The sequence below is a fragment of the Fukomys damarensis genome, unplaced genomic scaffold, assembly GCF_012274545.1.
Source record: "Fukomys damarensis isolate Sample0158 unplaced genomic scaffold, DMR_v1.0_HiC HiC_scaffold_30, whole genome shotgun sequence".
NCBI classification, from domain to species: domain Eukaryota; kingdom Metazoa; phylum Chordata; class Mammalia; order Rodentia; family Bathyergidae; genus Fukomys; species Fukomys damarensis.
Window position 1 is genome coordinate 17,277,396 of NW_022900942.1, and position 13,837 is coordinate 17,291,232.

The 13,837-nt window shown below is 33.3% G+C and overlaps 1 protein-coding gene across 1 annotated transcript in view; it reads left to right on the forward strand.

Annotated features, from left to right (window-relative positions):
- The window catches only part of Tmx3 (thioredoxin related transmembrane protein 3), a 33,015-nt gene extending 30,198 nt beyond the window's left edge, over nt 1–2,817 (forward strand). Inside the window, exon 14 of the mRNA XM_033757388.1 lies at nt 450–2,817. Within this exon, the coding sequence (XP_033613279.1) occupies nt 450–713 (264 nt within the window). The 3' untranslated portion in view covers nt 714–2,817. The remainder of the gene's footprint in view (nt 1–449) is intronic.
- Nucleotides 2,818–13,837: the final 11,020 nt, after the last annotated feature.

Sequence of the window (13,837 nt, forward strand, 5' to 3'; positions counted from 1 at the left end):
TGTGTGTGTGTGTGTGTGTGTATGTGTGTGTATATATATACATATAGTTAGTCTCCTAGTCTTCTTCATCTATGGATTCCTATACTGCCAATGATCAAAACGTGTTTGGCACACAGAAACCATCTGAAGAGAGACATTGGTTAGTGTGAGAAAAAATAAATGTCTTTAGAAAGAAGTTTCTCTCTTTTTCTGCTGCAAATAGCTGGTTCTGTTCACACACACATACACACAAGTGCACATACACAATGCACTCATGGAGATGGAGTTTGTATCTCTTACAGTGTCTTTAACATAGGTAGTTTATTGCTCATATATTGATATTCACTGGGTGGAACTAAAAGAAAATTAAATATCAAGAAGAAAAAATCTTTAGTGATTTTAAGTATATTGTATGCTTTTTATATCAAAATTACTTTGAGGGTAACTGAATTTTAATTATCTTTCCACAGTCTATATTCAAGAGCTCACCACTTATGGGCTGCTTTCTCTTTGGCTTGCCATTGGGTGTCATCAGTATCATGTGCTACGGGATCTACACAGCTGACACTGATGGAGGTTACATAGAAGAGCGATATGAACTGGTGTCGAAAAGTGAAATGGAAGGTCAAGAACAGATAGAAGAGAGCAAAGAGCAGCAGGAGCCAAGCGGGGGAGGATCTCTACTGCCTACTGTGCAAGCGCCCAAGGATGTATTAGAAAAGAAGACAGACTGAGACTTGACAAGTATAAAATATTTGATAGGATTTCAAATTATTAAAGAGTCTATTTATTGTATTTGAGAGACTTAATTATAATCTTTACAGAAGAGAACATGTTATTTGTATTTTGCTAATATCAACTGCATGGATTAAAGTAGTCTTTCCATAAATGTGGAGTTGTTTGGAACAAAGAGATGAATGGTTTGTGTAAGACAAAACCAAATCAGTTCATCAGGGTTTCCCTTACAGATGTTATTATACCAGATCAGTTCTATTTGCATGTTTCTCTATCTGAATATTCTGAGGTGAAGTTAGTATTTTTGAGCCAGACAGAATATTTAAATTGGCTGATCAGGTAGAAGATACATGTTTGATATAGAAAAACAATATTTCCACTTATTACCTTCCATTCTCATATATTTTGGCTAATATTTATATGGGAAAAAATTAAGTCTTTAAAATTTAGGCACTTTAAGGAAAACTTGTCACATTTTCCATGTAGCACAGGAAGATTATGAGGTTAAAATACTGTAATGTGGTTTTATATAGAATAGTGACTTTATTTTGTTATTTTTAAAACAGAGAAAGTGTTACTTTTTAACTTTATACTCAGTTGCATTACTATAAAATTTTCATATGGGCCTATATAGTGGGAGAAGAAGTTTTGTTATTGACCTTTGTAAAGTAACGAAGATATACTGGGAACAGTGGTTTCAACCCATATTCTGAAATACCCTTTAACCATCAATAATTGAAGGACGGAAACATCTCTCTTAATCCTACCTTGCTTTAGCCAAAGCAACCTAGTTCTTTTTGTTTGTTTGTTTCATTTTTATTTTATATATTAAAATTTATTCTAAAATTTCCCTTGATGAAAGCATCTGCATTTTGAAAAGTAGTATATATCATGTTTGTTTGTGGTATGTAACTTTGTAGTAATTAAATCCAAACTGTGTATGTATATACATGAATGAAACTTGTCATCACATATCTGTTAACTAATACCATGACATACTGTGCTCATAGTGAGTAATGAGTGATATACTCAGCACATCAAATGGTAAACATCACATCCAATTAGAAGAACAGTTTGGTGTGTTTATTGTGGCTAATTTTATTTTAAGCTTTCTTATTAGCTGTTTAGATTTTTTTATCTGATTAACTATTATTTGGATAACTATTCCTTGAGTAATTTAGTTACCCACTGTAAAGAATTTTTATTATTTAAAAATGTTTAGTCATTTAAAAATATATAATTTATGATTCTGATACTGAAGTTATTTTATTTAGGTCTTGGTTGCCCAGGGTAACTTTTGGTTCTTTCTGATGCCATACTAATCAGGACAAACCTGAAACTGTTATGTCTTAAGTGCTAAAAAGTTGCTAGTAATTATTTTATCATGTCCATGTACTCTTCTTATTTAATAATTAAGTATCCATTCTTAATGTTTGCCCCTCCCCATTATTAACTTTAAATAACAAAACAAATATGAAGGGAAGTTCAGGATAGCAGGATGAAATGTTCTCAGATGAAAACTGTAAGGTAAATGTCAATTTAACAGGTAGATTTATTTACAAAAAATAGTAAGGGATCTGGGGAGAAGATAAATATTGTATTAATGTTCCAGGTGGTCAAGCTTGTCTGGCAGTAGGAAAAAGCTTGGATAAATAGAGCTTCTTCATTTAAAACTCATTTAAGACTTCATTTTTCTTTGCAAAAGAAAAGCCCAAATTTCAAAAGATTAATGGGGACATGCTGAGAAGAGATACAGAATAAAAAGACTATCCACAAGGTATTGAAAAGCACATAGTTAACAGAAAATGCAACTGATTTTTTTCCCCTTCATCTTTATCGCTATCAATTTTTAGTCTGCATATTTTGTCATGTCAGTCATAACCTGTAAATAAGACTTCAGTGGGAGAAAAGGTAAAACTCAATGCATTCAGTAAATAAAAACTCAGCAATCATCCTTTATATTCTTTGATACTATTCTAAGTAAATGAATGCCTTAGTTCTCTGTTAACCTTTGCACAGCTCTGTACTCTTGGCTCATGTTCTCTTTGTACTTTTAAAGTATGTTTCTTGGGAAAATAAAATGTTTAGGTGGTTTGTAAATGAATATTTTTTTCTTTTTGTATTAAACTTTTGCTTTTTAATCATTTCTATTTTGGAATTTTCTTTCTTCTTTTTTTACATTGTCAAATTGCTCACCAAACACACTTTTACAGTTTGTTCACTATTATACTTTTCCTTTCAATGCATTGTCAGAGCTCTACTCCAAAGGCAGTTTATTATTTCAGAGAAAATTACTTCAGAATAGAAGAGATCTCTTAATACCTTAGCATTTTAGAATGACATTCTGCAGCATTGATGAAGGTTACGATTACATATCAATATTGGTATCTTTCAGGAAATTTGATTTCCAGTTTCCTTTTCAGTTGCAACAAAGTTCTCTGGTTTCTAAAACTCAGAATTTTAGATCCTTACTGTTGCTGAATCTGGTGCTCAGACAATATTTAAGGATACTTCACAGAAAAAGTACCTGTTTTTATAAGTTATGCTTTGTACCACATAATAATAGCTTACAATCCTTTCATGGTTTGTGTCAGTATTTTTCTAGCTATTATTTTAACCTTGTTTGAGGCATATTTGACATAAATTTTCATTTTCTTTCTCAAGTATAGCTTCCTGTTATCTGGTTTGGAAATAACATTAAGATGCCAAATGTTTAGAGGTTGAACTAATGGTCAGTGTGAGTAGTTAACACATCTGTCTGTATTGTTTCTGTTTATTGGATTTTATTTTTAATGATGTGTCTTAGATTTGGGAGCTGTTTTGGTTTAGATTTGCAGAAGATAATTTAAATAGTTTCATATGACATGGAGGTAGGACTGGGAAAAAAATGGTTATTATGCAGAAATAGGTCAAATAAACCAGTAAGGAATATTGAGTCTAATGATTGATGGTAGTGATATGCTATTTTTATTTTTACAAATATATATTTTTTCCAAATGTGTTTGAGTCCAGGTGTGGGCAGAAAATAATTTTATACTTTGGGCTAATGTATAAAGGTTTTTAAAAGTCTGTATTACTCACTTGTTGAATTCATGATACCCTGCCATGGGCATCAATTGTAAACCTTTGTTTTTCTAAAATAAAGTAATTGAAAATGTAATAATTACATGTTATTTTTGGTGTATATGTTCTAGTGGATGACTGTATGAAAAATACTCTGTAAGCAAGACTGATCTACAAAATTTTCCTCTTTTAAAGTCAGTTATTCATAATTAGAGAAAATTTTAGAGTTTAGATTGAGCGAAGTCAGGTTGTAATCTAATTCCTTTATAGTTTAAGAATGTGAGATTAATAGGCTTGGTAGATTTTGTATTTGTAAAATCTGATTAATTGTTCTGAAAGGGTACTTCACACTTTTTTACAGTGTTTAAAATTAGAAGTTCTGAATTTCAGTCCTTAAGTGCTAAATATGATCCTGGACATAATTCAGCTTTGACTCCTCATCTCATTGTCAATAAAGTGGGAGATTAAGGCCTTAACATTAGGGCTCAGTAGTAACTCAGTGGTTGGGCACTTCAATGAGGCCTAGGTTTGATGCCCAGCACTGCCAAGAAAAAAAAAAGTTGCTGTGTGTGTGTGTGTGTGTGTGTATCAAACAGTAAGAATTATGTAATGAAAACAAAGGTTTATACAACCTTAGTTTTTAAAATTTTACTGAGATTATGTGTTCTAATGGAAATAACTAGCACAAGGGTAATAGTTCAACCAAAAAATAAAACTACAAACAGGACCTTTTGCTGGCTTGATGGTTACCATAAGCCTCCTCTAACACGAACAATAAAGCATGTTCAACTGTTCACAAATGGAGCATGTCAGAGGCTCTCTGTCTATAGGTGGCCATGTCACACTATGGATCAGCCTGTGTCACTGCCCAGTTGAAATTCTTGCTCCCTCCCTGTGAGGTTGGGTATGCTGCTTTAACCTCTCATCTCCAGAGTTATCAGTGATTGGAGGACAGTAAGTAAAAATTACTGGATTAGATTCTCCAGATTAAGACATTTGGAACAGTAACTGGCACATAGTGATAGATTAAGTATTTTTTTCAGCTTTAATTGAGTTTATTGGTACATTTTAGGAATACAGTACAGTTACATTCATTGTTGGGGTCTTGTACCTCTACATGACAAGTCTTGATTCTCATTTTTTCCCCTTGCCCCTGCCTTCCCTTCACCCCCTCCTCCCCTCCCCATCTACAAACACTTTATTTTCATCTTTGCATTATCTCACATTTTTTCTTTTCCCTTATTACCCTTCCCCTACCCATCCCACCTTCCCTACACCTTTAGCTCCTTTCTTCTCATTTCTAAATGACAGTAATCTTATTAGGATCTTATGTTTTATTGCAGATTATTCATACCAGGGAAACTATTCGGTATTTACACAAGTGTGACTTATTTATTTCACTTAGGAGTATATCTTCGATATGCATCCATTTTCCTATGAATGAATCTATTTTCTCATTCTTCATGGCTGAGTAATATTCCATTTTATAGAAAAACCACATCTTCTTTATCCAGTTTCCAACGGATGGGCAAATAAGATACTAGCGAACAAAATACAGAGGATTATTAAGAAGATCATCCATCCTGACCAAATCGGATTTATTCCAGAGATGCAAGGGTGGTTCAACATACAAAAGTCAATAAATATAATACATTATATTAACAAAGTCAAGAACAAAAACCATATGATCCTCTCAATAGATGCAGAAAAAGTATTTGATAAAATTCAACACCCATTCATGATAAAAACCCTGCAAAAAATTGGAATAGATGATCTATACCTCAATTTAATAAAGGCTATCTATGAAAAACCATCAGCCAACATCATATTAAATGGCCCAAAACTGAAAACCTTCATGTTAAAATCAGGAACAAGACAAGGATGCCCATTATCACCACTTCTCTTCAATATAGTTTTGGAAACATTAGCCACAGCAATTAGACAAGAGAAAGAAATTAATGCAATAAAGATAGGAAAGGAATAAGTTAAACTGTCACTATTTGCTGATGATATGATACTCTACATGGAAGATCCAAAAAACTTCCCGACTTAATTGACAGATTCAGTAGAGTATCTGGATACAAGGTGAATACCCAAAAATCAATAGCCTTCTTATACACAAATAACAGACTCACGGAGAGAGAAATAAGGGAAAAAATTCCTTTTACAATAGCATCCAAAAAAATGAAGTATCTAGGAATCAATCTAACAAAAGAAGCAAAAGATCTCTACACTGAAAACTACAGCACTCTGAAAAAAGAAATTGAAGAGGATATAAAAAAATGGAAAGATATCTCCTGCTCCTGGGTAGGAAGAATCAACATAGTGAAAATGGCCATACTACCAAAACTGCTATATACATTCAATGCAATGCCAATTGAAATTCCAACACTATATTTCACAGAACTAGAAAAAAGAATCCAAAAATTCATTTGGATCCATAAGAGACCTAGAATAGCAAAAACCATCTTAGGCAACAGACACATGGCACCGGGTATAACAATTCCCAATTTGAAACTATACTACAAAACCACTGTGATAAAAACAGCATGGTACTGGCAAAGAAATAGGCCTGAGGATCAGTGGAACAGACTGGAAGACACAAAAACAAACCCAGATGTACTCAGCTACCTCATCTTTGACAAAGTAGCTGACCATCCTCAGTGGAGAAAAAATAGCCTCTTTAATAAATGGTGTTGGAAAAACTGGATGTCAACCTGCAACAGATTAAGTATTAATTGACAAAATTTCATTGATTTCATTTAGAATTAATACTGTTTACCTCAGAAAAACCATTAGGAATATGCAATTCTATTGTGTAAATTTGCTTAACTATTTTCTGTAAATATAAGTTATAATATTTGGGCAGAAATTAAAAAAAACACTTTTTACCTTGAAATTAATTATAAATATTTAGACATTTCTGAAGACAAGTATGACTCAGTTTTTGAGCTACTGTACGGTAATTGATAATCAGCTTTTGCTCAAATTGACAAGTTTCCTATTTTTTTGTTTCTTACTTTCCCTTGTTACACAGTCCACTGTTCAACAGAAAAGTATTAAAGTATTGTTAGGTCTTTTGGACAGAGATTTAGTGACCAGGACAAAACAGAACACACCAGCTTTTGTCTAACAGTGAAGTGGTCAGATTTCCTTTACATGTCTGTAAGGCTCATCGCGCTAAAGATGAAGATAAGGTAAATCAAAGGTGGTTTGCAGTGAGGAAGCACACAAGAGGAATATCTGAAGAGCTAGTTAATTGCTGGGCTTCCACACTAAAAATGTTTAAGCTTAAACCAGATGGTCTGGTACTGTTTCCTCTCAGCCTATTCTGTGAGTTTTACAGTGTTAGCACTGAAGACACCCTCTATGCCAGTGTTGGTGAACCTTCCAGAGACAAGTGCCCAAACTACAGTTGAAAATCCACTATTAATTGCAAAGTGCCAACACTGCAATTAAACCTGAATACATTAGTATCTTTTATTTTAAAAATAACGTGCCTTAAGTTCACCAGTTCACCACCACTGCTCTATGTCCATGTACAAAACTGTCTCTTCCCTTTCCAACACAAAAGTTCAAAAAGGTTTTAGCTAACTCTGATATATTCAATTTTAGGTGTTTGGCTAATCAGTCTTGTAAAGCTAAAGAAGTTATGGTAGAAACAGAATAGTTCTCAGTATTTTTCACATGATTCTTTATCACGTTTGTCTTCATAAATAACTTAGTGATTTTATGTAACTGATTTTCATTCATCAGAGTTATTTGATATAGCACAATTTCTGAACATTCATTTGATACTCTCACTGGAAATTCTTTTCCTAACCATAGAATGCAGTAAAAATACAATAAGTAGATTTTAATGAGTCATGATGGCAATAATCAAAATTGTGATATTCATACAGAGATAATCTTTGTAAGTAAAAAGTCTATTAAATTTTTTTTGTCTTATTTTCCTTAAATTGATCATTAGGGGATATTTATAAGCACTCTATATTGGCATTTTGAGGTTTTAAAATTATATGACTTCCAAACAATACATTAATAATGAATCAAATTGAGAGAGAATGACAAAATCTGAAATGATTTTTTTTGTTTGTTTTGTTCCAGGGATGAAACTCGGGACCTTGCACTTGTGAGGCAGGTGGAGAACCACTGAGCTAAATCACTGGCCCTCAAGGAATTTTGTAAGGACTTAATAAAAGATCACTCCTTTTTCCCCCAAAGGAATAATTCTGGAAAAACTAAGTTCACAAAATTCACCTTAGATTTGAGCATAGATTAATTCACATGTTAAATATTGAGTAATTCACATTTCAGTAGACTAAATTGCTAGTTTTCTGTGATTGTTGCATAAACTTTTACCCAAATTATCCAGCATGTCTGATATAATTGAAACTTGAAGCATTAGAATTAGTATTAAAATGCCATGCTTAATGTTTAATTTGAATTAAAGGCAGTTTTGTTGTTTTGTTTTCAAGACAGGGTCTCACTATGTAGTTTAGGCTGGCCTTGAACTCACTATGTAGCTCAGGCTGGCTTCAAACTCTATGTGACATTCCTGATTCAGCCTCCTAAGTACTGTGATTACAGGGATGCACCACCACGCCCATTGTATTAAAGACTTTGACAGCTGCATAGTATTTTGTGGATGGAAATATTTTGAAGGCCCATGTATTGGTGCAGTAACAAAAGCTCCTTGATTTTGGAACAAAAGTATGAATTTCGCACTTTTCAATTCTAGCATATAAACTGATAGTTGAATTAGATTACTTAAAATTCACTACATAAAACATTTGGGTGGACTGCTGTTTAGTACTAATTTGACCTATACTATATAAAAAATTCATATATGGTTGACATTGATTGCTTATATGAAAATGAATAGAGATAACATTTGAAAGTTCAAAAATTTATTTGGCTTGTTTCTCATGCTGTTTTACCATACTTAGTGCTAACTACACATTTGCTGGTGACAACCTCAAATACTGAGTTGCTAACCTTCAAATTTATAAGATTTTCCCAAGTTCTTAAAATTATACAAAGGATCACTAAAACAGTAGTGAGTGAAGCCTGTCAGTAATTTTTATGGGAAACAAACAGCCAAAAGGAGAGTATCTGCAGAATGTTTTTTCCCCAAATAATACCGCTCTAGTTCATAGAAGTTTTGTTGTTTCCCCTGTGTTATACTGGATTTCTATCAATATAGAGAGCTACAGCTATTTGTGAAATTATGAGGCATTATTCAAATGGATTGCAGGGAAAAACTGAGGCTTAGTTTTTAAATTAAAGTATGAAGTATAATTTTTAAAATGCCCTTGGGAAGGGTTGAGGATTTAGCTCAAAGTTCGATCCCAGGTCCAAAAATAAAAAAAAACCCTCAGGAGATAGACTAAGGTTGAGATCTGAGTAGAATGACTAATCATTATTTCATTCTGAACACTTAGACTTTCTTACTCATTATCTCATTGGCTGAGTCCAAAATGGGATGAGGCAATGTCATTTTCCCTATTCATTTCATAGCAGTAAAGTTGGGAATGTTCAACTGTTGATGTGATCATTTACGTTCATACAAAGATTAGGGTTTTCTGGTGCTTGGTAGAAAATGTTAGGATATTAGAATGTGTTGGCCACTTCCTATGACCTTTAGAAAGGCCTGTTCAAGAAAGATATGACAAAGGAAACCAAGAAGGAAATGTATGGATTGGCTGACAGTCTTTTGCCTGGTGACAACAGTACAACGTGACTCAGAGGTACCATTTTCTTTCTTTACTTACAAATTTCTTCCTCCAAACTCAATTTAAATTGAGGAAACTCAATCGAATAAGTAATAATTACTGTATTTTATGTCAGGGATTCTTAATTGGTAGTGCTCATCAGAATAAGAGCTCCTCAGATGATTTATAAAAATACATAGGAACCTTAGAAAATCTATATAGTCTTGTTTGAATTTCAGCTTGAAACTTGAACAGGAAAAAAAAAAACAAAACTCCCATTGATTGTGATGTTTGCCCCAAATTTTGAGTCCATGGTTGAAATGATTATTAGGAAGGGAAAAGATATCAGTGCCTTTGAAAGAAGTGTGCTTTTTTATTTCCTTCTGAGCACTCTGAGGTCAGATCTAGTACAAGAAAGTGAGATGCTTCAGCAGCTGCATCATGACACGTCAACCTCGGCTGGGTGAGCAAACAGGCAGCACCACCAGGGAGCTGCAGAAAAGCAATTTTTATACCTGTAAACAAGAAAGTAGGTTTTGCCCAGCTGGGATTATTTACCTGCCTTTTCTTTCTTCCATCTTTGCTCTAGAGATGAGCTGCAGCTCAACTGACCTCAATCAGCCTTTGCTGCTGGGATCATACGTAATAGAGGAACCCTGTGTCTTTGTTGCCGTCTCTTACTTTCTGCCTTCATCTTCGTGAGAAAATGAAATCTAAATATAAATATGTATTCCCAGTTTCCTTCTTTCTTCTATAGTATTAATGTAAAATATGTTCTTATATGACCAATTCTACATCTCAAATATAAGTTGGACTTGGTGATCAAGATCAGTTTTTCTTAGGAATTGGATTGAATGAGTTCAGAGTAGAGAAGAAAAAAGAAATGAAATAAAATTTTCAGCCTCTAATGGGATTCCAGTATTGTAAAGCAAGACAGAAATGTGCTATGGCTTTGGCTCCAACTATTTAGCTTTTAATAAATTTGCCCCTTGGCATCTTTAGGGATTAGTTCCAGGACTCCCAACAATACCAAAATCTCTGAGTGCTCAAGTCCCTTATATGAAATACCACAGTATGTGCATTAAGCCTGTCCGTATCCTCCTGTATACTTTATCTCTAGATTCCTTATATAGATACTTACTACAGTGTAAATGCTGTGCAAATAAAGTATATGCTATACTTGTATTGCTTAGGGAAGGACAAGGACAAATGTATGTACATGTTCCAGTACAAATGTAATTTTTTTTTCTGAGATTGATTTAATCTACAGACGTGGACCCTATGTATACAGAGGACAACTGTATATGTGCTGGCTTACTAAAAACACAGCATAAGCTTTTCTTTGCCTATTTTGAGAGACAAATTGACAAAGCAATTGTAACTATACATTTCTAATACCTGTGCACCTTTTATCTACAACTCTTATGTACCTTTCCCCTGAAGTCATCAATCACTCTTGGAACTTTTATATGGCTTTAAAGAATTTCAGAATAAACGTGGAGGGAAATTAAATATAATGAGCAATATGATATTTTTTCATATCTTGAATATGCACTTAGATTTTATTTTAATATCAAATGATAGAAATACACATATGAATACACTGGATAAAATGTATGGTCTTCTGTTTCCATATGAATTTTAGAATGTTTTTCCTAGTTCTGTGTAAAAGGACATTGATATTTTGATTGGGATTGTATCAGAGCTATATGTATTAGTTTTGGTGATATGGCCATTTGACAATATTGGTTCTGCCTGTGCAGAAACTGGGGATATCATCTCATTTTCTTATGTCCTCTTCATTCTCCTCTTTCAGAGGTCTCCAATTTTAATGACTCCTTTCACTTCCTTAATTAGGTTAATTCTTAAATACTTAATTTTTTGAAAGTGTTTTGAATTATATTGTTTTCCTAATTTCTTTATTGGTGGGTTCAGTATTAGTGTACAGAAACTGTTGATTTTTGTGTGTTCATATTGTATCTTGCTGCATTGCTGGATTTGTTTATTGGTTCTAGGAATCTGGGTAGATTTTTTTTATCTTATATTTAGAGGATCACATCATCTGTGAATAAGGATAATGACTTCTTATTTTCCTATATGTAATCCTTTTTTATTTCTTTATTTTGCCTGATTGTTCTAGCTAAAGTTTCACATACTTTAATTGTATAAGAAATGAAGATAGTATCTTTGCCTTGTTTCTCATTTTAGAAGAAAATTTTTCATTCTTTTCTCTAATATGTTGGGAGTAGATTTGGCATAAATTGTGTTCATCAGATATTTATGTTTATCAGATAGAGACAGATTCAGTGATATAAATTTATCTTAAGTTTATTTATCATAAAGGATATTATATTTTATCAAAGGCTTTGTCTACATCTATTGAGATGATGATGTGATGTTTGTTGTTGCTTCTGCTTATGAGACACATTACATTTATTAATTTGCTTATGTTGAACCATCCTTGAATCCCTAGTATGAAGCCTACTTGATATTATATATAATCTTTTTGATAATTTGTTGCACTCTGCTTAATATCTTGTTGACAATTTTTGCTTCTATATTAATTAAAGAGATTGGCCTGGGTGGGTTTTGTTTTGTTTTGTTCGATGGATTGTTTAAGTCCTTATCTGGTTTCAGAACCAAGGTAACATGAATTTCTGGGAATGAGTTTGGCAGTATTTATCTGGATGCCCCCCCACCAAAGCCTCATGCACTCATAAGTGGGGCTTTTTGAAGTTGGCTGGATTAAGATGTATGATGCTGGAATTAAGGTATGTGGTATTCAATCATTCCACATCTTGGGTTAGCATGGTTCTTGGTGTGGGGTAGACTCGAAGGGATAAAAGGGAAGGAGAGACTTGCTTTTCTGCTTGCTGCTTCATTGCCTCCAGTCTACTCTGCACTATTTCTCCTCTGCAGTGCTGCTCTGCCATGTCCCTTTTTCTTGGAGCCAGGGGACTATGGACTGAAACCTCTACAAACTGTGAGCTGAAATAAACTTTTCCTCTTCTTCCTTTACCTATGGATGTTGGATATTTTGTCTCAGCAATGAAAAAAGTAACTAAGACAATGCCTTGTCTTTCAATATTCTTAGTTTGAGGACCGTTGGTGTTAGATTTTGCCTGAGGTTCTCGTAGAATTCAGAAGTAAATCCAGTGGGTCCTAGACTTTTCTTTGTTGGTAGGCTTTTTAATACTGAGTAAAATTTGTTGCCTATAAATGGATTTGGGAATATTTGAATCTTGCTTCATTTTTTGATTATTCATATATGTCTAATAATCTGTCCATTTCATCTAGATTCCCCAAATTATTGGAGAATAAATTTTCAAAGTAGTTGCTAATAATCTGGATTTTCATGGTGTACATTTTGTCTTTTTTCATTTCTAATTACTTTGATATGGGTCTTTATTCTTTTTGTGTTTTTTTAAATAAGTTTGGCTAACACTATGTTTATTTTGTTTATTTTTCTGACAAACCAGCTCTTTGATTTTTAAATTTTTTGTCTCAGTTTCATTAATTTTCACTCCAATCTTTACAATTTCCTTCCTTTTACTATCTTTATATTTAGACTGTCCTATTTTTCTAGGTCTTTGAGGCGCATAATTAGGTTGTCTATTTGGGCTCACTCTGTTTGTCTAATGTGGACATTCACAGCTAAACTTTGCTTTTTTTTTTTTTTTTTTTTTTTTTTTTTTTTTTTTATGAGACAGGGTCTCACTTTGTACTTGAGACCAACCTGAAACTCACTGTGTAGCTCAGGCTGGTCTCAAACTCACAGCGATCTTCCTGCCCCAGCCTCCAGAGTGCTGGGATTACAAACATGCACCACCACGCCCAGCTAAAACTTTGCCTTCATGGTGTCCCAAAGATCCTGGCATGTTATACTGCTATTATCAGCTGATTCAAGAAAGTGTTTTATTTGTTTCTTGGCTTCTTCTGGAACATAGTGCTTATCCAATAATGTGTTTTTTAATCTCTGTGTTTGCTTAATTTCTGTGATTTCTTTTCTCATTTATTTCTAGTTTCATTGCACTGTAACTGATAACACACATGGCATAGTTTGATTCTTTTGTATTTATTTGAGCATGCTTTCTGTACTAACATTTGATCTGTTTTCCAGAAAGTTACATGTGCTTCTGAGAAGAATATGTATTCTTTTGTAGATATCTTTTAAGTCGATTGTGTTCAAGATGTAATTCAAATTTAGTATTTCTTTGTTTGTTTTTGCTATCTTATTTGTGGGTAGTGAGATATTTAATTGTGATTGTGTTGATGTGTACGTGATATTTTATTTTCAGTAATGTTTGTTTTATTGAGGTGTGACTATCTCTCTCTCTCTCTCTCTC